General features: G+C 44.7%; 1 protein-coding gene across 6 annotated transcripts in view; it reads left to right on the forward strand.

Moving 5' to 3' along the window:
• Dym (dymeclin) overlaps positions 1–26,110 on the forward strand; it is a 283,454-nt gene that overhangs the window by 19,790 nt on the left and 237,554 nt on the right. For all 6 annotated transcript variants that reach the window (XM_076555514.1, XM_076555516.1, XM_015992663.3 and 3 more), the window contains exons 3-5: positions 13,110–13,162; positions 14,943–15,036; positions 16,233–16,366. In XM_076555514.1, coding sequence (XP_076411629.1) covers positions 13,110–13,162; positions 14,943–15,036; positions 16,233–16,366 — 281 coding nt within the window. The remainder of the gene's footprint in view (positions 1–13,109; positions 13,163–14,942; positions 15,037–16,232; positions 16,367–26,110) is intronic.

Genomic DNA, 26,110 nt, shown 5'->3' on the forward strand with positions numbered 1-26,110 from the left:
GATAGATCCCAGAAAGACACGTAACCCCTAAACTACACAATGGCGGTAATAAGCCTGTATTTATTATATTTTGATTTGTAGATAGCTGAATATGCTGGGGTAGAAGTCTAAGACGTGCGAGCATACTTACAGTGTGTGCTTGTCATTTGGAGCTGCAGGACCAAATAGCCCCTCGCTGTGTATCGCTCTGTCATTTGCTTGCTTGTTTCTCAGGCCAGATGGTGAACTAAGAAGATGATACCATGTGCTCTCACAGGGTTTATTATATGGAATGAAGCATGATAAAGGCTGTATGAAAGTACAGGGAGCCTGCCCGTTCCAGGAACATCACACTCCCTAGAAGAACATGAAGAACTGAGAAGCGGTGAGGGGAGGAAGTTGGGAAGATTTGAGAGATTTTACAGAATGCTAAAGTTGTTTAGGTTTTGTCCTAATATCTCTTGAAGGACTTTAACCAGGAAGGGCATGAGCATGCTTTCATCTGATTTGACATTCTGAGTACATCACTTGGTAATGCTTTGTCATTCAGGAAAAATTCCTCGTTGACAAGAAAGTTTTTATTGTTCTGTAACAACACAGTCTAAACAAATAAAGAAGAGTGGACAACGGCTCTGATGTAGAGTTAGATATGCACGCTGCAGACAGGTGGGGGAGAGGCAGTGGGGGTATGCTGGGTGGACGGCGACGATTCCAGAAGGTTCTGGAAGAAACTGGAAGGAGCCAGAATAAGAACAGCTCCAAAGAAGGTGGATGGTGCAGGTGCCTCCGGTCTAGGGCCTGTGGGTTGCATGTGCAGAGGGTGGTTATAGCTGTGACTCAAGGCAAAGTTACAGATGTGGTTGAACGTGAGATCTTTGTTGTGTTGTTTTGTAACTTGATTGTAGAAGGTTGAACATACACATCAGGAATGGAGACGAGGATCCTCCCAGCATTGACTGTGGTGTCTGTAGATGGAACTAAAAAATTACAATTTTACGTATTTGTTTGCTAAAACGTGTATTTTTTTTTTTTTAAGATTTATTTATGTACACAGAAGAGGGTGCCAGATCTCATTACAGGTGGTTTTGAGCCGCCACGTGGGTGCTGGGAATTGAACTCAGGACCTCTGGAAGAGCAGTCGATGCTCTTAACCTCTGAGCCATCTCTCTAGCCCTAAAACGTGTATTTTTGTGGTTTAAACTCTGAAGGATATGAAAGTTACAAAAATCGAAATCTGCCTTCTCATGTCTAGAAAGTGAAAATCCTACATTTCCATGAAAAATGACTCCCCAAGTAACAACATTGTATAGAATCGTCTATTTGTTTATTTAGACATGGTCTCATTTTGTACCCCAAACGGGCTGTGACCTTCCAATCCTCCTGCCCTAGCCTCCTAAGTGCTGGGGTTACAGGTGTGTGCCACCAAGCCTAGCTTGGATTGAGCATTAAAACTTAAAGTTTCAGACTGGAGAGCAGAGCCGAGCAACACAGGAACAGCTGTGTCTCCTACTGGGGTCGCCTTATGCACAGCAGAGTGATCGAGAGCAGGGCAGTGAGGCAAGGCTTAGGTCTGGGCCAGACTGACCTTGGTGCAGCTCAGCTCTGCCGCGTGCTAGCTTTGTGCACTGTAGCGTGCTGCCTAAGTTCATCGAGGCCGCTACTGCCTGTGTGAAGTGGAAATAGTGATCCTGACCTCATAGGTTTGTAGGATACCCTAGAACAGTGGTTCTCAACAATCCTAGTGCTGCGACTCTTTAATACAGTTTCTCACGTTGTGGTGACCCCCAACCAGAAAATTGTTTTCGTTGCAACTTCATAACTATAATTTTGCTACTGTTATGAATCATAATGTAAACATCTGATATGTGTGATAGTTAATATACCATCCCCAAAGGGGTTACTACCCACAGGTTGAGAACCACTGCTATAGAGTATGGAGGGTTGGTTGCATTCTCCTTTTCTTCAAGGAAGTTAATATTAGTTCAGAAATAGCAAAGGCTGTCTTAAAAGTGGAAACTGAAGAATGAACAGAAATTGAACTAATTTTCTGATGAACACTTTCTATTGGAAGCCATACAACTTTCTCTTTTTTAAAGACAAAGGATCTTGCTGTGTAGCTCAGGCTGGCCTGGAACTCTCCATCCTCCTGCTTCCACTTCCCAAGTGTTAAGATCATAGGCATGAGCCAGTGTGCCTGTTGGCCATATGGTTGTTGAGCTGTTTGGAACATGAGCTCAGACCTGGAGTGTGAGCAAGGTGCTTTCCGGTCATCTACCACATCATGAGAACTGTTCCACGCACTGGGCACTAGGTGGTGCTGAGATAAGGTAGAACAGCAGCTTCTGACCCGGTCACTTAAGACTCACTCAGACCAAGGGACTGCATGTTCACGTTTAAAACTTAAATACCGAGAGGAAGAACCCTAAGCAAGGAAAAAACCTGCAACCAAGAGTAACTAGGGCTGACATGGGTTGTGTGTGCTTTTAGTGTGCCGTTAAAACGCTTTCGTCATATTCCATAGTTTACAGTGTTTCCCCTTTCAATGGTTTTGTCTCTCAATGAATAACCTTAAATTATTTAACTAGCATTGACCACTTCAGTGGTTTCTCACTTTTCATTAATAAAAATAGAAGTATGATAAATTTCCTTGTAACCAAGTCTTTATGCATTTCTCATTGTGTAAGTAGATAACTTCTTTATGGTTGCTTTTACCAATAAAATGATCCTTTAAAATATTTAATCTTTTTTTATTAAGAAAAAATTTTCATTCACTTTACAAAGATTCCCCTCTTTCCCCCTCCTACCCCCTAGCCTTCCCCGCAACCCACCCCCCATTCCCCCCAACAAGAAGACAAGGCCTCCCCATGGGGAGGCACATCCAGTAGAGGCAAGTCCAAGCCCTTCCCCCTGCCTTAAGGCTGCACGAGGTGTCCCATCATAGGTAGTGGGCTCCACAAAGCCCCCTCATGCACCAGGGATGGATTCTAAACTATCGCCAGGGGGCCCCCCAAGCAGATCAAGCTACAAAATATTTGATCTTTTTTTTTTTGAGATTTTTATTTTATTTACTTGCATATATGTCTGTGTGAGGTTATCAGATCCTCCTGAAACTGGAGTTACCAGGCAGTTGTGAGCTGCCATGTGGGTGCTGGGAATTGAACCTGGGTCCTCTGAAAGAGCAGCTGGTGCTGTTAACCGTGGAGCCATCTCTCCAGCCCCAATATTTAATCTTTAATTATAGAAAAGTTATAAAATATAGAAGCAAAAGTTAAAGTAACCATGTCTATTTACAAATACCACATGTCCCTTTTAATATTTTGTATATATTTTTTACAGAACGTGATGTGGTGTTACTGGTATATAAATTAGTTGCATTAATGTATTGGTGTAACTACCTCCAAGCCTTCATTTCCAGGAGACAGAAGTGCCTCGTCCATTAAATAGCACGGACTCCCCTCGCTGCTCCCCATGCCCCCTGGTAACCTCTGCGCTACTTTCTGTCTGTGAGTTTGCCCGTCCTGTGGATCTTATGTAGCCGGAACAGCCGGAGTCATATAATGTGTGCCTTTTATGAATGGCTTCTCTCACTTAGCATACTGTTTTCAGGTTACACACTTACTGTAGCGCCTGTCAGATTTAAAGACTGTATAATACCCATTGTATGTCTCTACCTCACTACACACCATTTTTAAAACTTCACTTTGTTATACACACAGAGAGCTTCCATTTCTCTTAGCATTGTTAAGTTCCAGTTACCACTTGGGTTTTTCTTTCAGGGTTTTCCTTGTATTATAAAAACGAAGAACATTTGCTATGAGTCTTTGCTAGTGTAGACATTATCAATGTATTAGTTATTTATGAGGTCTTTCACATTTCCAAGTGCTGGACTGATTGCCGTCTGTGTCTTCAGTTAGTTCACATCTGTTCTCATGTCTGTGACCGAGCCCTTAGGAGGCTGTGCATGGTTGCAGTGACTAGTTGGTAAGGACCACATTGAAACCCGGTTTCTAGAACTTCAGAGGTGATGTCTGTTGATCGTCACATGCCACCAGCTCCTTCGGAAGCGTGGACTCATCAAACTGAGCTTCAAATAATGGCCGGAGTGCTGCATTATAAAATGATCTGGCGATCTTCGAGAAGAGGATTGTTGTAGCAGGAATCTTAAAAGTTCTTATTAATAAAATCAAACCTGAGGCGAGTTATTGGGGTCCATGCTGGTAGATCAGAGAGACAGAACAAGCCACAGCTAACCTCACCTCGCCGGGTCCTCAGCTGGTGTTGTCTCCTCAGACTGGAGGCCTCTGAGTCCTCATCCCAATGACTCTCAGCTGAATTACCGCTAAAAAGCCTGAATGCTTAACCAGCCAAAACGCTTCTAGTTTCTCATCTTCACACCTTATATACCTTTCTGCTTTCTACCACCACTCCCTGGGATTAAAGGCTTGCTTTCTGGGATTAAAGGTGTGAGTCACCATGCCTGGCTATTTCCAATGTGGCCTTGAACTCAAAGAGATCCAGAGGGATTTCTATCTCTGGAATGCTAGGATTAAAGGTGTGAGTGCCACCATTTTCTAGCCTTTGTATCTAGTGGCTGTCTGTTCTCTGACCACAGATAAATTTATTAGGGTACACAATATTTTGGGGAACACAATACCACCACAGATTGTGAGGTTACATATTCACATTTCAAGCTTGTCCAAAGCTGTGGGTCATACTCCCAGACATCCCGTGCTTGAGTGTTGTTGTGGGCAGTCCTGCTGGGAGGTAGAGGCGGTCTTCCCTGTGCTTCTACCTTGCCTGAGGGGAGTGTGTCCTCTCTGGTCAGGTTACCTGGCCCAGTGATCTTTCCTTAGAGTTTTTAAATGTGTTTCTTCACTTGAGAAACAGCAGAGGCTTGAATTAGCTCAGGAGTGTCTGACTGAAAGAAACCCGTGTTGGGGAAAGTGTTGTCTTCCTTGAGTTGCTCCTGTCCCGTGTTTTCATTCTGGGCACACATCTGCACGGTATATGGGACAGGCTGCCTGGCTGAGGTGCCATGGGTAGCTCCTACACTGGTTTCTGGCTTCTCTTCATTTCTTTCATCAGAGGTTTGTTCTGATGGCAACAAGAGATGGTAACGCGTCAAGCTGTTTGGTTAACAGTAAACAGCGTGCGCTTTCCTCGTCTCTCACTCGCTCAGGTTGAGGAAGTTCAGCGTTCACACATTGCGTCAAAACTTTGATTCCCTCCTTCATTCATACTCTTCAGTGCACAGGTTTTGGAAGCTGAGTGGGTTTATCTAGGACTGATTACTCCCTTAAACTGAACACTTAAATGGGGGACAACAGGAATTGTCACAGCGCTGGGGGGAGGGGCCAGGCCAGCCTTTACCACTGCTCCCTCGGCTGCATTCTCGTGGTGTTGAAATTTTAAAGCCGTTAATTTCTCTTATTTTCCTGAGAAAATAAATGCGGTGTGTTCCCAGTATGGTGGTGGTTGCAGTTTTGACAGTTTAATAGTTCCAGGCCTTTGATTTTGGCAGCTGAATGGCAGCGTATAGATTGTCTGTGAATCACATGAATACAGACACCTTTTTGGTTTGCCTGATGCATTAAACATTTCTGCAGCGAATTTATATGCAGTTTTAGCTTTTGAAATTTTACTATGAATAGGTTCTTTGAAAACATTAGCCTTCCTACAGTTTAACCACTGAATGGGTTGATTCTTGTTAGTTTTGTGAATGATTTCTGTAATTTCTTCCGTAGTAATGCCTCCGTGTTTTTCTGAATGGTCACTTGTTGATTTACTTAGGCCCGTGTGTACACTGACAGAGACTGAGTATTTGTTAGAATGGGCACATTGCAGGCTGGAAATGACATTGGTGTGAAGTGTCAGTTTTGAAGACATTCTGTGACAATTTTCAGTGAAAGGGCTGAGAACAGTTTTAGTATTTGTTTTATAAACATTATAATTGTGGTTTGTTCAGCAAATCTGTGTTCAGAATTCTCTTCTAATTTCCGTCAACAGCTTTTTTTTGCACATCTGCTTTCTCTAAGATATTTGAACTATGAGCTTTTCATCTTTTACCATTTGTAAGGGACTGGTGTGCCTTAAAAGTGAAATACAGCCAGTCTGATTTGCTGGAAGCCATGAGTGAAAGGATGTGTATGATTTAGAGGTTTGCTTCCTGAATACACGGTAGTTGACGGTTTTATACAGTTAGGGAATAGTCACTTGTCTACCTGTCATTTCCCTTGCCGTGTTGAAATTCATTTTTAAAAAATTCTTTATCTTTTGCATTGTTTGTGTGATTGTAATTATGACCTAGATACAATTTTTTAAAAATATTTATTTTTTTAAATTTATTATGTATAATGTTCTGTCTGCATGTCATGCCAGAAGAGGGCATCAGATCTTATTATAAATGGTTGTGAGCCACCACCATGTGGTTGCTGGGAATTGAACTCAGGACCTCTGGAAGAGCAGTCAGTGCTCTTAACCTCTGAGTCATCTCTCCAGCCCCAAGTTACAATTTTGATAACATGTTATATGCATGATACATTTTTTTTGTTTTAAAAGATATTTTTAAATGCATTCTTATGGGTTTGAGTGCCTTGCCTGCATGCATGTATGTATATACCTTCACCACAGATGTACCTGCTGCCCTTGGAGGCCAGAGGGTGTCAGAGCGCCTGTGTCTGGAGTTTCAGATGGGCGTGAGCTGCCACGTGGGTGCTGGGAACCAACTGCAAATGCTCTCAGCCATGGAGCCATCATTGCAGACCCCGTGATACGGTTTCTTCTACAGGTATACAGTCACTGTGTGCTTGGTAGTGTTTCTGTGTTGGTGTTGTGAGGATCTACTTGAACAAGAAAGTGTCTGGGGGCTGGTGGCTCACAACCATCTGTAATGGGACCTGATGCCCTCTTCTGGCCTGCAGGGATACATACAGGGCACTCATACATTTAAAAAAAAAAGTAAAGAAAACGTCAAAGAAAATAGAAATCGTTTTTAAAAAAAAAAGGCATCTGAGTGCTTTTCATGCGGGTGCTGCCTTGGCCCTGTGTGCTCTGACACCGCGGCCCCCGGCGCTGCTGAGCTTCGTTTCTGCCACCCGGGCACCAGCTACGCCCGCTCCTTAGGCACCTTTATTTTAAATGAAAGAGTCAGGGTGACAGAACTTTGAATAACATACATAAAGATAAATACAATGTAAGGGTTTTTTTCTTTTAAACAGATTCGTTTGCATGTCAACATTATGTGTTGGTTTTTTTTTTTTTTTTTTTTTTTTTTACTTATTGCTGTAGACCTGGAGATTGAACTCAGGGTTTTTTGGTTTTTCGAGACTGGTTTTCTCTGGGTATCCCTGACTGTCCTGGAACTCTCTCTGTAGCCCAGGCTGACCTAGAACTCAACAGAGATCCGCCTGCCTCTGCCTCTTGAGTGCTGGGGTTAAAGGTGTGTGCCGCTACCGCCTGACTGAGAACATGAGACTTTTAAAAGGTTGCAGTGTTATTTGTTTTTAAAAAGGTATTCTTTGTGTGTGTGTGTGTGCGCGCACACATATGAGCACATGAGCATCATGTGTGTGTGGTGTTCATGGAGACCAGAAGAGGGCAACCCTAAAATAAGCCATCAAAAGTTCATGCTGGGAGCTGAACCCGGATCCTTGGGCAGGGCAGCAAGCACTCTTCACCGCTGAGTCATTCCTCCAACATTTAATGGTATTTTGTCACAAACGGGTACCAATCCTTTCCAAGATTGTTATTCCATCTCCCTTTCCCTTCTGTAATTCTTCAGGGCCAACACTGAGGCCCGGTGAGGACGGGTTGGTGGAAAAGGAGAGCTTGAGTGGACAAAGGGAAGGGTGTCGGGTGCTAGAAATCACTAACGGGGCACAAACACTTGCTTCGGGGGCTGCATTTGGCATATGTTCCTTTAAGTCCCCAGTTCAGTGTGCTGCCTGCGTTAACTCTACTTGTGTTTTATTTACAAACTCATCTGTCTGACCCGTTAACACCAGTTGACTAAAAAATATTGTAAATAATTTTTGCAAATCTTCATATATGACAGTTAAAGGGAATATTTGGTTTATTCAATGACCCATGTTATATGTTTACTTTGGTGGTAGAAACTTGAATTCTTGAACTACAGGCTTTATATAAAAGTATGATTTTTCCTCCTCACCAAAAATACTCTTTTTGTTTTCTCAGTTTTGGAAAGCTGCTTGACATTCATCAGTTGCACTAAAGTAAGCCATCTGTGGGCTGATGGCAATGGGTGGCCTAACACTGAGCTCTGGCCTTTTTATTTCTTCAAGCTTGAGCTGAAGGCAGACTTGCCCCTGAGGCCGCAGGGGACCAGCAGATCCATCTACTCAGGCCTTGTCTGGAGTTGTGGCTGATGACATTTGGAAACATTTCTTCCTTTAGTGGCTAACATGGTTGATAATCCATCTCTATAATGAAACATTTCTTACAACTTTTCACTTTCTATTGGTCAGATTTTTACTTTTTCTGTCACATTTTAATGTTCTGCTCTCTAGATCATTCTTGTAGAAAAGGGTAAAGATGTTTGTCATGCCTGAGGATGGTAACATGGGATTTAAAACAGAAGAGGATTAAAGTATACAGAGTGATGTGCTCGGCCTTGGTCTTATTTAATTTCTTCTTTTTGTTTTTGTATATATATGTTCACATGTGTGAGTTTGTTTGTTTTTGTTTTGTTATTTTGAGACAAGGTTGCACTATGTAGCCCTGGTTGTCTCCTAACTCATTATGTAGAAGACTAGGTTGAGAACTCAGAGATCTGCCAGCCTCTGCCTCTCCAGTGCTGGGAATAAAGGCCTGTGCCACCACACCTGGCTGTGTGTGGATTTTTTGTCTTGTTTTGTTTTGTTTTTTTTGAGGCAGGATTTCTCTGTGTAGCCCTGGATGACCTGGAACTCACTCTGTAGACCAGACTGGCCTCCAACTCATAGAGATCTGCCTGTCTCTGCCTCCTCAGTGTTGGGATTAAAGTTGTGTGCCAACACTGGATTTCATTTTTATTTTAAGATTTTAAAATTATGTTTATGTGAGTCTGTGTGACGATATATGCACTTGAGTGCAGGTGCTCACAGTGGCCGGAATTCATGGTTCTTCAGACTATCTCCTAAGTGCTAGGATTATAGGTGTGGGCCACTAACCATGCCTTGCCTATAGTTGTTTGATACGATTTTCAAAATGTTTGAACACTTCAAGATTATTAAAATGATGTGATATACTTCCCTCTTCTCCAGTGGGAGAAGACAGTGTAGCATTGGTAAGGTATCTGTGAGTGTATGAGGAATACATGTTGGAATTTGATGTTGACTTGTGAGTACCCTTTGTAGTTGAGGATTAGGAGTTTGACATTGAGTTGTGTGCTGGGTCCTTTTTACATGTTGCGTTGTGGTTTGTGTAGCTGTACTGTTGATGGTGGCGTCCTTGCTTGGCTTTAAGGACACCGAGACTCCCAGACTAGGGCATGCAGGTAGATAAACAACCCTGACACTGAGATGTGGCTTCAGAGTGACCCTCCCTTATGTCAGGGTCCACTTTGCTTCCTCCTAACTGGGCAGTGATTAGAAATCCATGTGCAGTGTGGTCGCTCTGTTCATTGATGGTAGTAGTTAAGTTATGAGGCGGTATGCTTGGTGAACATGCGTTGATGGTGACCACTCTGGAATCCAGGTCTGCAGAGACATCCATATTCTTGCTGTTGGAATTCCTTCCTACAGTTTTAGTGGAGTGTTATTAGATTTTTTTTTTTTTTTTTTTTTTTTTTTTTTTTTATTTTCGAGACAGGGTTTCTCCCTGTGGTTTTGGTGCCTGTCCTGGATCTGGCTCTGTAGACCAGGCTGGCCTCGAACACACAGAGATCCGCCTGGCTCTGCCTCCTGAGTGCTGGGATTAAAGGCGTGTGCCACCACCGCCCGGCTACACTCAGCAGCTCAGCTGTTCTGGCAGGAGACAACCAACAGATCATATTCGAAGTAAATACAACTAAAATGGTACTTCAGAAATATGCTAGTGTTTCCAAGACAATTACAATTACAATCAGAAACCAAATGTGTCCGAAGTCAGCTCTGAGACACTGGAAATATGCAAAAAGGGACAAGAGGCAGCAAATCCTGACTCAGATCACTTCAGACTTACTCTGTACATGAACTCCATATAAGGAGCCAACCGCGAAACCTAATTGATGGATGAGAAATAAACATTTAAAATTCACAATCTCACAATCCGTTTTCCTACCAAGCTGAACTCTAGATGAGCAGCCATACTGGGTCCTGAAGCAATCCTTGTCTGTGAAGCCATCAGTCCGACAGCAGCAGTTACGGAACAGAACGGTCCGAATAAAGCAGACACAAAGCACGTTGTTCCTAAATGCCCGAGAAGTTTACACAACTGGACTGTGGCTGGATGAGAGGAAAGAAGTTCTACTACAGCAGTCAGTGTGCCCGTTTGAGTTCCTGAACAGCCGTGGTTCCCAACCTTCTTAACGCTACGACCCTTTAATAGTTTCTCATGTGGCGACCCCGAGCCATAAGACTATTTCGTTGCTACTTCATAACTAAAATCTTGCTACTGTTACAAATCATAATAAGAATATCCAAAGGGGTCATGACCCACAGGTTGAGAACTGCTGCTTTACAGACACTAAAAGTAACATTCAGAACCTAGAAACTGCAGGCCTCCTGCAGGAGAGCTCTGTGACTCTCACTGGGTGAATAACGGTCAGGTATTCTCTTCAGGTGGACAGGCAAGGTGGAGGTGCATGATGAATAAACCTTGTTTTCATGGAGCATAAGTGTGGGCACCAAGGATACTTTCACCCAGAAGTGATTGCTCAGAGGGGAGCCAGGACAGCTGTGTGTAAGGAGAGCCAGGCTTCCTGAGCCTTATCACAGAGAGGCAGGTGTTAGCTGCCTGGCTAGCCACAAAGAGCAGCTTTGCAAAGGAGGTGGAATCATTCTGAGGAGAGGAATCAGAGCTTCAGAGGATACATTCTTGGGGCTGGAGAGATGGCCCAGTCGTTAAGCACAGATCCTGTTCTTCTAGAGGACCCGAGACTGAGTCCCAGCACTCACACCAGGCAGTTCACAACCACCTGTAACACCAACTCCAGGAGGATCTGACACCTGGCTTCTGTGGGTACCTGCACACACACACTATATAAAATAATAACAACAGATTAAAAAAGATAGATTCTGGGGCTGGAGAGATGGCTCAGAGGTTAGGAACACTGGCTGTTCTTCCAGAGGTCCTGAGTTCAATTCCCAGCACCCATATGGTGGCTCACAACCATCTGTGGTGAGATCTGGCTCCCTCTTCTGGCCTGCAGGGATACATGCAAACAGAACACTGTATACATAATAAATAAATAAATAAATAAATAAATAAATAAATAAATAAATAAATAAATAAATATAAAAAAAGAGATAGATTCTTTACCTTTACATTTGCAAACAAACACCTTTGAAACATTTAACACATGTTTAAACTTAGATCACTTCTTGACCTGGTGGCCAGAGAGATAGCTCAGTGGTTAAGATCACTAACTACAGCTCTTGAAGATGACCTGTGTTGATTGGCCTCCATATCCCAAAACATGGCAAGGTCTCTGTGCCTGCCATGTCTCTGAATTCCTATATTTTAATAGTTTCTTTTTTTGAGACAGGGTCTTACCATGCTGCCTTGGTTGTCCTGGAACTCTGTGTAGATCCAGCTGGCCTTGAACTCTGCTAGAGAGATCTGCCAGTCTCCCAAGTGCTGGGATTAAAGGCATGTGTCACTGCAACAAACCATTGCATTCCCGTTTAAAAAAAAATACTGGGCGTGGTTGTGTCCACCTTTAATCCCAGCACTATAGAGGCAGAGCAGACTGTTCTCTGTGTGGGCTGTGTATAGAGACTCTGTTTCAAAATAAACAAGTAAACAAAAGATTTATTTTTGTGGCTGTGAGCTGACATGTGGGTACTGGGAACCAGTACATGGTCTTCTGTAAGAACAGCTAGTAATCTTAGTCTTTAATCCATCTCTCTTTTTCTGCTGTACACCCCCTAACCCCATTTTTTTTGAGACAGCATCTCTATGTAGTCTTGGCTGTCTTTTGCACAGCCATGCCCAGCCTAGCCTTATCCTTTGCCCATTTTTAAATTTAAATTTTGGGGTTATTTTTACTTTTGAGTTGTAGAGTTAAAACAAAACAAAACAAACAAAAAAACCGAGCTGGGCAGTAGTGTTGCACACCTTTAATTCCAGCACTCTAGAAGCAGAGGCAGGTGGATCTCTGAGTTCGAGACCAGACTGGTCTGCAAAGCTAGTTCCATGTCTCGGGGGGAAAAAAAAACCCAAAACCAAACTTTTCACTACTGTATGTGTGTGTGTTTGCTTTTTGGAGATTATTATATCATTATTATTATATTACTCTGGCTGGCCTGGAGCTTGTTATGTAGACCAGGCTGGCCTCAAACTCTTAGAGATCCCCCTGCCTCTGCCTGCCAGAGTGCTGGTGTTTAAGGTGTGTGCCACCATGCCTGGCTTTTGTTTTTCTCTGTGTCTGTGGACCACTGAAGCTTGTATTCCTTCTTTTCTTGCTTTGTTTCACTTTTTGTTTCATTTATTTATTTTTTGTTATTGTTTGAGACAGCCAGTCTGTCTTGAAATTCACTGTGTAGCTCACGTAGTCCAGGTTAGCCTTGAACTCATGGCCGTCCTGCCTCAGCCTCCTGAATTCTGGGAACTCCAGGCACACACCTCTCCTGTCCTGTGCTCAGCCATTTGACAGTGTTGAGATTCCGCGCCTCACTCATCTCCTAAGCACGATGTCAGTTCTCTGAGTGACCACTGTAAGGGCGCGGTCAGTGCTGCTTTGGAACCTGGGCCTTGTATTCTGTTTTAAATTACCCACCCCAGGTCCTGAAAGGTAGGTCGCCCCAAGCTCTTCTCTCTAATTCCTAACCACACTGAAAGTGAAAGCTTTATTTTATATTGCTGATTTTATTGTGTGCCTTGTTTACCATATGCTTGTTCTAGTTTATTTTTTCAGTTGATACATTCCATTCCATTAGTGTGTACATTTTAGCATTGTGTAATAAACTACCTTTCTTCTTTTGTCTCTACAGTTCTGAGTTGAAGCTGTTGGAAGAGGCAACCATTTCAGTTTGCAAGTCTTTGGGTAAGGTGGGAGGGGAGAGAGAAACAGGCAGGTTTTCAGAATTCCTGTTAAAATTATGATAGTATGAGATGAATTAATGAAGTGACATTCTTGATTGTGACTATGACAGTAGTCATTATTTGACTCATGGGTCCTTTGTACCACTGGGTCAGTGCACCTTGTCTATGTCTGTGGTGGTGGTAGGGACCCTGCTAGGATTTCAGGCATGTGCCCCACACCTGGCTTCCCTTGTACAGTTTTTTGTTTTTTGGTTTTTTTTGTTTTGTTTTTTCGAGACAGGGTTTCTCTGTGTAGCTTTGCGCCTTTCCTGGAACTCGCTTTGGAGACCAGGCTGGCCTCGAACTCACAGAGATCCACCTGGCTCTGCTTCCCAAGTGCTGGGATTAAAGGCGTGCGCCACCACCGCCCGGCTCCTTGTACAGTCTTTTACAGTGTGTGTCTGCAGAGCTGCATTTATTTTTTAGAAGTGTTTCCTGAAGAACTCCATCTTTGATACCCTTCGGCATGTTAAGAAGGCTCCCATAGATACACAGTTCCCAGATCTTCATGGAAATGAATCCTGCAGCTCAGGCCAGTGTGCTTCCGTGTCTGCACTTCTGGTCCAGCAGCATCCATGGCTCTTGAATTTACATTTACATTGAAAATCAGGGGTCAAGGAAATGACCGTGTGCTGGTCACTGCCGTGGATTTTACTTTGCACCCAGACTTAAACCCTGTGAGCTTTCTTTAGCAGGAGAAGTAGACTGTGGACTAAGTGGTCTCCTGTCCCATCCTTAGTGTCCTGCTTCAGACTTGCCATGCTGCCCGACAGTGGCTTCGTAATCCAGTTCCTTCATCATAGCTCAGGATTTGAGCCAGTGGAAAGGATGTGTCCTTGAGCAAGGAACAGCCTATAGATAAGAATATGTAACATTGGGCTGGAGCGATGGCTCAGTGGTTAAGAGCACTGGCTGCTCTTCCAGAGCACACAACAGTCCACAATTCCAGTTACAGGGGACCCAATGCTCTCTTCTGGCCTTCTCAGGTACGCACATGATGTATAGATATATGTGCAGGCCAACCAACCATACATATGTAAAATAAAACAATACTTTTTTAAAAATTCAAAAGGAATGAAAACTTATAGTAATAGTGGTTCTTACCTCCTTTGAGATTGCACTTTCTTCTGCTGTTTAGCTCATAAGTAAATTTTGATATTTGTAATTGAGACTGTGTCTTAGTCACTGTTCTATTGCTGTGATGAAACACCATGACCAAAAGCAAGTTGGGGAGGAAAGGGTTTATTTGGCTTACACTTAACTGCTCATCACTGAAGGAAGCCAGGGCAAAAACTTCAACCGCAGGAACCTGGAGGCAGGAGCTGATGCAGAGGCCATGGAGGGGAGCTGCTTACTGGCTTGCTCCTCATGGCTTGCTCAGCCTGCTTTCCTATAGAACCCAGGACCACCTGCTGGGGGGATGGCACCACCCACAGTGGGCTGGGCCCTCCCCATCAGTCACTAATTAAGAAAATGCTCTATAGGCTTCCCTACAGCCAGGTCTTATGGAGGCATTTTCCTCAACTGAGGCTCCCTCCTCTCAGAGGACACTCATCTGTGTCAAGCTGACACGAAACTAGCCAGCATAGACCAAGAGCAGCATTTTCGCTCCTTGCTTATTTTCTGAGTTATATGTGAAATTGTCAGTAAGTGTGGTCAGTGGGCAGTTTCAATTTGACGTTCTATAAATGGTATGATATGCTCAGTGTTAACTATTTAAATGCCTTTCTTGTCTCTTGCAGTTGAAAACAACCCTCGAACGGGAAATCTTGGCGCCTTAACTAAGGTCTTCCTTTCCAGAACGAGAGAGCTCAGGCTTTCAGCGGAGTGCCAGAAGTAAGCTGCCGTTGAACCGGCACCGCGGCCGGCGTACTCAGCGCTAGGAGGGGCAGTTTTTATTTGGTCGGGGAGTAGGTTATGATCTTTTAAAAATCCCTGTGAAGGAATTATGCTCTTTATGAAGAGGGGAAAAAAAGTACAAGTTTTTATTTTAGTGTCTTAAATTGTTGGTGTGAGATTCAGGAATTTGATTTCAGCATTTTGGTTAATTATTAAAATTAGATCTTTAGAAAAGTTTAGTAATGATGTAATTATTCTTTGAATTCAGTTTTAAAAATTAATTAATTTTAATGAATTCTTGTTGTGGTTAGCATATAAAGTGGCCTTATGGTGACATTTTCATAGACGGTGTCATTTACTTGCTCATATTCATCCGTCATTGTCCTCCTCTGCCGTGGTGTGTTAGCATAAAAGGTGGTTCCCTTCCATCATCGTTTTTCATTATCGTTATAATATCTAGTTTAAATGATGACTTAGACCGATGGGATCTCATTCTACATCTAATGCTTTTCTGTCCTAAATACTGGATCAGGGGAAGCCTCTTGTTTATGACTAGGGCACTGACTTTGTGTGTTTGTTTGTTTGAGACAAAGTCTCACTCTGTAGCCCAGGCTGGACCTTGATGTCATGGCATGCTGGTGCTATAAGCCTCCAAGTGCTAAGGTAACAGGTGTGAGCCACCATGCTGCCTCTTATAAAACTGTTTCAGAAGGATAGTATTTTTAAGATTATTCATTGCCCCGCTTATAAACAAATATATCAAATCCAGTTAAAGTTTTCCTGTTACTAATGCAAATAACAGCACTGTGTTGTGTTGCCACTGATGGCTCCTTTTGTTACATTGTGTATTTGTGAGTATTCTCTTTATGCTACCATGGTTTTAGCTCTCTTTTGTCTCAGTTGCTTTCATGTGGTAGAGTTGTACAGTTAAGGACAAAGCAGTTATACAAGTGCCTGTAACTGTTTTAATTAAGTAGATTTCACTATGTACAGAAGGCCATCTAAGAGAAATGCAGTAGCTGCCACTGGCTGGGTATAATTATAAACCTTTGAAAGATACAGACATTATCTTAATGTTTTAAGCAGGCTGTGCAAAACCATTCATAAATTATGAAGACATCATGCCCTAGAAACAAACTGACCTTGTTTGTGATTAAATACTGAGTCTTAGGTGATTCTCCTTTTCTCTCCAGCCACATCTTCATTTGGCAGACGCATAATGCTTTGTTTATTATTTGCTGCTTGCTGAAAGTGTTCATCTGTGAGATGTCTGAGGAGGAGCTACAGCTTCATTTTATGTATGAAGAAAAGTCTCCGGGCAGTTACAGTAAGTAACGGATACACTGCAGATTTTACGATTCCCAGGAGAGTTGGGGGCCAGTGAGATGGCTTAGTGGTAAAGGCACTGCCTCCGAGAGTGGAAGCCTGACACCCAAGTTCAGCCTTGGAACCAACGCATGGAAAGGTGAAAGCCTCTCACTCCAGGCTGTCTTCTGACTCTCCATGTGCGCTGTGGCACACGTGCCCACACACACACACGATACATACCCAGTATTTTAAATATTAACTTAGAGAATTCGGGTTCTCCTGTAGTAACTCCTATGTTTCTTTCTTAAAAAGGCCGACAGGAATAAGATCTCCCTCATCTGACTTTTTTATTACTTTAAACACCTGACCGGACAGGGACGGGAGCCTTTATTTTGCCAGAGTTTGAGAGGACATTGCATCATGTGGGGGAGTTCTGGCGACAGGAGCCTGAGGCAGCTGTCACATTGCATCTGCAATAAGGAAGCAATAAGGCGCTCAGCTGCCTTTTGCCTTTTCATTTGATCTGGTCCCGCAGCCTGTGGAATGGTGCCACCCACTTACCAAACCTAATCTAGAAACTCTATCACAGACGTGCCCGGAAGTTTGTCTGCTGGGTGATTCCTGTCAAGTCCTATCAGTATTACGTATCAGAAAGTCCAGGCCGGGCGGTGGTGGAACACGCCTTTAATCCCAGCACTTGGGAGGCAGAGGCAGGCGGATCTCTGTGAGTTCGAGGCCAGCCTGGGCTACCAAGTGAGTTCCAGGAAAGGCGCAAAGCTACACAAGAGAAACCCTGTCTCAAAAAACCAAAAAAAAAACCAAAAACGTATCAGAAAGTCCACTCCTTGTCAGCTTGAACATATCACTTAACAGGTATTATTATAATTTTAGACTTACTTATTTTATGTGTATGTGTTTTGCCTCTGTGAATGTACGTGCACCACGTGCCTGGAAGATCAGAGGGCGCTGATTTCCTTGGACCTGGAGTTACGGATGGTTGTGAGCCACCGTGCGCATTCAGGTCCTCTGCAAGGGCAACAAGTGCTCTTAACCACTGCGCCATCTCTCCAGCCCGTCACTGTGTGCGTGCGTGCGTGCGTGCGTGCGTGCGTGCGTGCGTACATGCCGTGCCACGGCATGCAGGTGGAGATCAGAGGACGACTTTGGGGGGTCATTTTTTTCCTTCCCCGTGGGATCTGGGGATCTGACTCGGGTTGTCAGGTTTTTGTGGCAAGCGCCTTTACATGTAAAACAACCTTACCTGCCTTCAAACACAGAACTTCTTTTGCCACAAACTTCACCTCTTATCTCCATAGACTCAAAGCCATTTCACAATGCAGAGTGCATTCAGCCCATCCTAAAAGGTCTAAATTGTCTTTAGTAGTTTCAGCATGTCTAAAACTCCCAAGTTTCTTTTGAGACTCAAGGGGATACCTTAGCTATAAGCTCCTATGAATCAAAGCAAGTTACTTAATGCAAATAATTCCAGTACATATTGATACAAAGTAAACATTCCCATTCAAACAGTGAGGAACGACTGGCCACATAGCAAGGACAGATTGGACCAAGGTTAGACCAAAATCAAGCAAGGCAAACACCAAATCTGTGTCTCTGTGCCTAGCATCGAGGGCTTATGATGGAATCATCAGAGATTCACCTGCCTCTGCCTTCTAAGTGCTGAGATAAAAGGCTTGCACCATCACACCTGGCTTAAAATCCTTTTTAAAAATTACATTCACTCTTGTGTGTATGCGTCTGGGTTTTCGAGTGTGCTCGGCATGCAGGTGAAGGTCAGAGGACAGCTTGCTGGAGTGTTTCTCCTCCTGCCACCACATAGGTCCCAGGGGATTGAGCGCCAGTCACCACGCATAGGTCCCAGGGGATTGAGCGCCAGTCACCGCGCTCGGCACCAGTGCCCTTCCCTGCAGCGCCATCTCACCAGCCCCCCATAACTTAGAATTCACCCCCAACCAAGTTCGTAGGACAGAGGCAAAATGAAGCCAGATCCTTTGCTAGACTATGACTTGACTGTCCTGAAGCCCGCTTCCTGAAACAGTCTGTGTTCCTATCTGAAACTTCACGAGCTGCATCCATGGTCTACATCTGCCTCGGCATCTCCAAAGAATAACCTCTGCTTACGCTAATCAAGGGCTTTTTGGGCCCAGGGTGCCCCTCCTGAGACGGGTTCCAAGAGCCCACGACCACGTGGTTGAGCTTGTCACAGCAGCGGTCCAGTCACCGTGCCGTTTGTCTGCATTGCTTCCTTGTCTTGTTACTGTCACCAAAGACCCGACAGAGCAGTGTGAGGAGGGACGGGCTGTTTGGGCCGGCACTTTAGGAGTGCCACCCAGGACAGGAAGGCAGGGATGGGGCTGCCTGCATCGAGGGCTAGACCTCCTTCCCCTCCCCTCCCAGTTAACACAGTCTCCAGTCTTAAAAACATGCTGCATTTCTGTATTTCTTTACTATGCACTGAGGTATGAATAGGGCTTCTATTCAGGATTTCGTACTTCAGTGTTTTTATGCTAATCTTCATGTTTTGAGATCCATAATACTCACAACACAGTTCTACTGGGTATGAAAAAGACCTCCCCCTCACCCCCATGGGGGCTGCAGACATGGCTCAGTGGTTAAGAGTAGGTACTGCTTTTGCAGAGGACTGTACCAGGCTTTTTCTCTTGGGCCAGCAACCAGCTCCCAAATCACGACAGGGAGACTGCTCATTACTTTGGAATGCTCGGCCTCGTCCTGTGCTTGTCCCACCAGCTTTTGTAACTTAACCTGTTTCTCTTCATCAGTGTTTTGCCGCAGGGCTTTTTACTTTTCTTTCCTTCTGTGTATCTTACTTTCACTGCTTCTCATGTCTGTCTGTCTGGCAGCTGCCTGGCTTCTGGCCCTGGGAATGTCTCTCCTTCTCCCTCATTCTCTCTTCTCTCGAGCCTAGATTTCGCCTCCTATTTATTCTATCTGCCTGCCAGCCCCATCTATCCCTTTCCTGCCTGTTGGCCATTCAGTTTATTAGACCATTCAGGTCTGATGCCTTAGCCAGGCAAGGTGAAACAAATGCAACACATCTTTACATAGTTAAACAAATGTAGCACAAACAAATATAACACATCTTTACATGGTTAATTGTGGGAACCCATTTTCAGGTTCCTTGTGGCTTTACCCAGCAGGTCTGCATAGAGAGGATGATTAGGACCACGGGCCTGAGTGCAGGTGTCTGAGATGGTCTGCACTTGGCTGTGCTGGGGGGAGGTCTTTTGCTCCACCCATTGGTGTCTCTATAAATACTGTAGGGCAGAAACAGGGCTCCTTGGAATAGGTTCCAGGCCCTCTCGAGGCTATCCTTTATTTTCTATCTGTTTATCTCCACAATCTAAATCCTTCTATCTAATATTTCCTGCTGCTTGCACTCAAGAAAACTCTGGGGGAACTGTGGGGTTGGTGGGTAGTTAATAAAGGCAGCAGAAACAAATATACCACACCTTCACATAGTCAATACTCTGCAGCAGAGGACCTAAGTTCTATTCCTAATTCCTTCAGTCAGTGACTCAGGACTGCCTTGTAACTCGTGCTCCAGGGAATCCAAAGCCCTCTTCTGGACTCCACGGGCACCTGCACTTTTGTGCATAAACACAGACACACATACATAATTAAAAATACCAGTCTTAAGAAAATACCTTTCTGTGGAGTTCTGACGTGAGAATGGAATGAATGAATGTTCATCCTCATGGCCTAAGACCATAATCACACTCAATGTAAACCCAGAACTTGTTCTGTGCATATTGTCTCTTAACAGTGTCATCTTATTTGTTAATACTCACTGGAGAGGAGATGGATACACTTGACAGATACAGTTTATTGATTTTGGAGCTAAAGTTGTTACTTGATATCCTCTGCCCCTGCATTGACCACTCTTAGCAAAGCTTGAGAAACATGGTTTTTTGTTGTACATCTGGGATGTTTAATCTAGAGACAGTATGGAAATAACATTTTTTTCCAATTATATTATCAGCACTATCAAGGTAGTTGTCGAACTGAAAGACTACATGAGTCCTCTGATAATCAGTAAAGTTGGTGTGCTCATAGATGGTAGGCTGCCCTCCACATAGACGTGTTAGAGGTCTTGCCATCGCCAAGTATCCTAGTCTTGCTCCTTTCTCCTGCCCCCATCTCTACAGTGCTGGAATTATAGGTCTGTACTTGTACCTTCTCTCATTTGGAGTTAGTCGATGATAATGACGACGACGACGATGATGATGATGACCATGATGACGATATCTCTCTTTGAGGTCCTGGCTGTCCTGGAACTCACTTTGTAGACCAGGCTGACCTTGAACTCACAGAGATCCTCCTACCTCCGCCTCCCGAGTACTGGGATTAAAGACGTTCACTACTGTGTGCAGCCATTTAGGATCTTTTGCATTGCTTTTCAGTGATACTCTGTCATGGGTCACTGATCCTGCCACTGCTCCACCAGCGTCCTTTTAGTGAATTGTCTTGTTAGGGTTAAAGACTTGCTGTTGGGGCTTGTATATATATATTTGTATTAGTCTAGTCTTATGTGTTTTGGTTTTAGGTTTCTACTTCTGATTACTAACCTAAGCCCTCTTATGATTCTTTATGAACTTTACAATTGTAATTTTACAGCCACACTAATTTCACAAGTATTAGTGAATGGGGAACAAAAGGACTCTTACCACGCAGTAGCTGAGAACATTCCTATATCAGCTGCTGTTTGAGCATGTGCGTCTGAAGGCCTGCTTGGGAACAGATAATATGCAGCAGCAGCAGCACAGGTCTGGAGAGTTTCACATAAGCAGAGGACCAGCAGAGGTGTTTTCGGCTTCGGGGCTTATTCCAGTGTGAAGCACTGTCCCTTTAGTCCAGTGTGGGGTTTCCTCCGTTGTAACTTGGACGGCATTGGTGTTGCAGTGAGACAGTCTTTAAGAGAGCAGCGTTGGCAGCTCTCAGATGAAATATTTTGTGCGGACTTTGTATTTGAGCATTCCCCCACGGGCTGTGTCTGATGTGGTAGCAGACTGTTCGAGCAAATTTAAATCATGATATGAGACTAGCTCTACTGTTCACGCCTTTCAGAATTAATGGAAGGGAACAAAGCCAGCCCGAGGCAAAACTCATGAAGCATTGCAAAATTATTCCCATTTTTCTTTTGCCTTCAGCCTGAGCTTTCCTCCCTTTCTCCTGGTATTATGCGTCATTCTTATCAGGTTAATTCTGATATTTGTCTTGTGTTTTATGTCCCATATATCAAGTACTTGATATCTTTAGAACTCTTAAGGCTGTTGCTTGCATCTGTAAGCTCTCAGGATGCGTCAGTGCTGATGTACTCATTAGATCTCAAGAGGCCTCCTCTGGGGAGCTGTGTAGGCTTCATGGAGATCCAGGGCCTGGATGCTGTAAGGCTTTGGCTTCTGTCAGGGTTCTTGGCCTGGGGTGAGGTCTTAGGTTCAGGTTCCTTCCTTCCCACTGCTAGCCCATAGTCCCCCATCGCTGGCTCCATGGATGCCGCCCTTCAGTGTGGGACTGCCTTGGGGTTTGCCTGCTACCCAGGGTTTTGCTCTGGATTCAAGTCATTTTTTTGCTTGTGGTTGCTCTATTTGATTGTGTTGGGGTCCTAGAGATTCCTGTACTTCCAGAAGTACACGAAGACGGTTATTTTAGGCCACGGTTGTGTGCAGAGGACTCCTTGTCGTAGCTGTACCGGCCCTGTGGGCTGCAGGTCGTTTCCTTACAGGTGTGTGGGCTTGTTTGTCTGTTTGATTGTTTACCCTTTCTTAGTTTTTAGAGGAGAGGAAAGCCTTTGGAGGCTGGAGATAGGACATTCATTATAAGGAGGGAGGCCGAGAGGAGGGAGGCCGAGGGGACAGGCTGAGAGGAGAGTCTAGGGGAGGAGGATCATGGAGAGAGAGTGCAGGGATGGAACTAGAGCCACCCAGGGCCAGCGGTGGACGCTGTGTGGGTGCTGAGGTAGAGGAAGAGGTGGTTTCAGCCTAGGCTAGACCAGATCCTAGAAAAGCATGAAATAGATCAACGTGAATGTGTTTGAAAATGCTTCTTTTCTTTTTCTTACTGTTTTATGAGGGTTGCTCTCAGGCACCGCAGGTTACACGTGTGCTCATCTTTGCTTTCTCTCTAAACTCTAGTCAGCACTGAGGAACTAACCGTGGATGTGCTAGGGGTATAGCTTGGTTGTGTAGAGCCACAGCCCAAGTGTTGGGGAAACAGAGGTACATCACTTACTAGGAGAGAGCATCGCGGTGACATTTCCGAAGTTAGAAAGTCAAGTGGTAAAAAACTTAGCAGGTCAGTGAGAGTTCAGGACTGAATGCTTTGTGTTGGGAGAGCACCAGAAGAAAGCCTCTTGTTCCAGAACTTTCGGAAGGCTTGGGGCCTGGAAGTGACAGGCGTCTCAGAGGCGTTCCCCAGGGCTGTTTGGAAAATGGTCAGAGGCAGAGGTTCTTCTCCAGCCTCAGTCCTGAGGCCACCCCCTCCCAGTTTAATATTGTGAGTTTATATTCTGTGCGCCACACCTGGCAAGGCCTCCCGCTAGGGGCAAAGGCTGTGAGCACGGGAGTGAGGTGCCCTGTCTTGGCTGATGGAATGCTGGCGTTGGGATTTAACTGACAGCAGGAGATGGTGGATGTTGTCATCCAAAACAGATGACAGAACCAAAACAGAAAAGAATTGTATTCGCTGTCCTCCATGAAGTGGCTGGGAGCCCTCCGGAGGGAGAAGGCCCACCGGCCCTGGGCTGCCTTTGCCTCTCTGGCAGGTGAATGGAGCCCAAGTGGTGGAGAAGATGTAAGAGAGCAGTGTAAACCAAGGGACATCCGATGTGAGACAGGAAATATTGAGAAACAGACTTCAGATCCCTGACCATTTCCTCCAACACAACCACCCCCCTTCCCCTTCTCTGCCGCCAAGTGTTTTGAACTCTGAGGCAGTCCCCGTGAAGCCCACGGTGCTAACCTGCTAACCTCCCTGGAGGGACACCTTTCTCCTCTGCAACTGGCTTTGGTTTTGCCCCGAGCTGCGCTGCTCCGGCTGCCCTGGCAGCAGGGTTTCACGGCTCACTCTTCTCTGCTTGAACTAGTCTCTGAGTGAGACTGCCGCAGGTAGGTCTGGGATTGTACAGCAAAGGCTGTTCTAAGAGTTTTCGTGTAAAATTCAATGGTGTAATTTCATTATTTATGTTTCAGCAATGCAAAAGTAAATAAGTAAACAAATCCAACAGTGGAAACATGTGACTCAGACAGTTCACATACCAGGCAGCCTGTTCACCACACAAGGCACCTTCTCAGGAACCCTGAAAACATACCAACTTAAATTGGTCTTTGCAGAAAAATCAAGGAGAACCTGTGGGCTCCTGAGCTGTTTGGTCTGTGTAGCAGGTGGTGTCTTGGGAGTCCTTTTGTAGTCACTGGAACACGATCATTCCCACCTTACTGTAAGCACACCTGGTACATAGGTGTTCTTTCTGTTTGAACACAGTATTGCAGACAGCCAGAGCCCTGGTGTAGCTGGAATGGCATAGAACACAGTGCATAAATATTGCAGTGCACCAACATGTAGATCCGCTTTATTTTTAGGAGGGAATGGCGCGTTCATTTGTCTTTCCTTTTGGGATTAACTCACAGTAGCACTTAGGATGCTAATTAGAAAGAGGTTTGGGTAACAGCATAGACTACCAAGACTTTCCGAGTGGAGATGTGTAGCAAATCTCGGGGTGTGTTGTTTTTGGGTTGAGTTGGGGTTGTGTTATGTGCTCCATTGGAACTTACTGTGTAGTCCAGGCTGGCCTTGAACTCAGCCTTTCGTGTGCCAGGCTTCTAGCTGTGCACCACCATGCCCTGCTGTGTGTATTCTGTATTGAAGAAATGAGCTTGTTCTAGCTTTCAGGCATTGTGAACTGTTTTCGAAGTATGGCTCTGTTCATGACTAAGGTTTTAGCATTTGTCTTCAGCGTGTTGTCCTTCGGGCAGCACTGAGAAACGGGCACTGACCTTCTGAATACTGAGAAATCCACAACAATTAATTCTCTCTTACCATCCCTTTTATTTTCCTTTTTAAAGATTTATTTTTATTCCATGTACCTGAGTGTTCTGTCTGCTGTATATATATATATATGTGTGTGTGCCATGTGCATACTTGGTGTCTGCAGAGGTCAGAGAGGGTGATGGATCCCCTGGAACTGGAATTAAACAGCGGTGAATATCCTTGCAATGCTGGAAACTGAACCCGAGTCCTCTGCAAGAGCATCCATAGCTTATAACTGCTGAGCGTCTCTCCAGCCTCCAGCCATTCCTTTTAATGAATGGTCCATATGTGTTTTGTTTTCATTATCGCTTTGCTTCTAGTGATCAGTGAGGATCTCCATTTTTTGATAGATAATCATTAGCTTAAAGTAATAAAAATGACCTACGCCAAAAAAGTGCAAGGAAGGAGTTCAGTTGGCTACCTCTAAGAGCAGCCTGGAGTTGGGGCAGAAATTGGAGGATAAATGCTACACCAGAGGGCTTAAAGGATGTCTAGGAGGAAGTTTGAATGTGGTAAAGTTGCATAACTGAACTGAGTTGATGAAATAATGAACAAAAACATGGCAGAAAAAGCTTCTGGGTCTCGAGGCAGAGGCAGGTAGCTGGGTATGGTGATGTGCACCTGCAATGCCAGGCTGAGGTGGGTGGAACTCCAGTTCAAGGTTATCCATGTTACATAGTGAGATCCTGACTCAACAAACCCAAAAGGACTGTATTGAGAGGAGGTCTGTGTGGTCAGGAGGACTCAGATAATTGCTTATGGAAGGGTGAGTAAGTATGTTTTAGCACTGGGCTGCTGATGCAGTCAAAGTTGAAAATAACGAAGAACCAAATGGGGTGAGAGAGACGACGATTCAGTGGTCAAGAGCACTGGCCGCTCTTCCAGAGGACCTGGGTTTGGTTCCCAGCACCCACAGGGCAGTTTACAACCATACTCCAGTTTCGGGGGATCCAGCTCCCTCTCCTGGGTTCTGTATATGTAACACACACACACACACACACACACACACACACACACACACACACACACACACACACATATACACACACACACGGTGCCCATATACATGCAGACAAAACACCCATGCATGTGAAATAAAAAAGAGAAACAAGGGAAATGCTAGAAATATTGAGCTGAGCTCATTTTTGAACATGTTGAGTCTGAGGTGCTGGTCACTCATCTCAGTGGACACACTAGACCACCAGACGGTTGGTCCGAGTCTGTGGCCATGTCTCTCTGATTGCTCTAGGTCTTGTCTGATTTGGGAACTGATCAGAGTCCAGTCTGGTTAGTGCTTGGATGAGGGACAGTTTGATAGAAAACAGGATGGTCGGTGAGAGGCTGGAAGGCAAACTATGGACTCAGGATTCATAGCATGTAATGGTGATGGCTGAGAGAATGAGTAAAGGGTGAGAAAACAGCCCGTGGGGACCTTTGGAAGGTGTTCTGGAGGAGGGCTGGGAGGAAGAAGAGAGGAAGCTGCACCGAGACTACAGGAATCGAGGAATCACTTCGTGAAGGGGTCGATGTCACTAGTGTCCACAACCACAAGTCACAGGGTGTCATCTGGCTTAAGCTAAGGTCCCTCAGCTCTGGGGGTTTGGGACAGAAATGCTTGTGTTGGGATGGCAGTTTGCACCCTGTCCCTGACACGTAACTGATCCTCTGATCGGGAAAGCCATCTCATCTCCTCTTTGGC

The sequence above is a fragment of the Peromyscus maniculatus genome, chromosome 19 (genome assembly GCF_049852395.1).
Source record: "Peromyscus maniculatus bairdii isolate BWxNUB_F1_BW_parent chromosome 19, HU_Pman_BW_mat_3.1, whole genome shotgun sequence".
Lineage (NCBI taxonomy): Eukaryota > Metazoa > Chordata > Mammalia > Rodentia > Cricetidae > Peromyscus > Peromyscus maniculatus.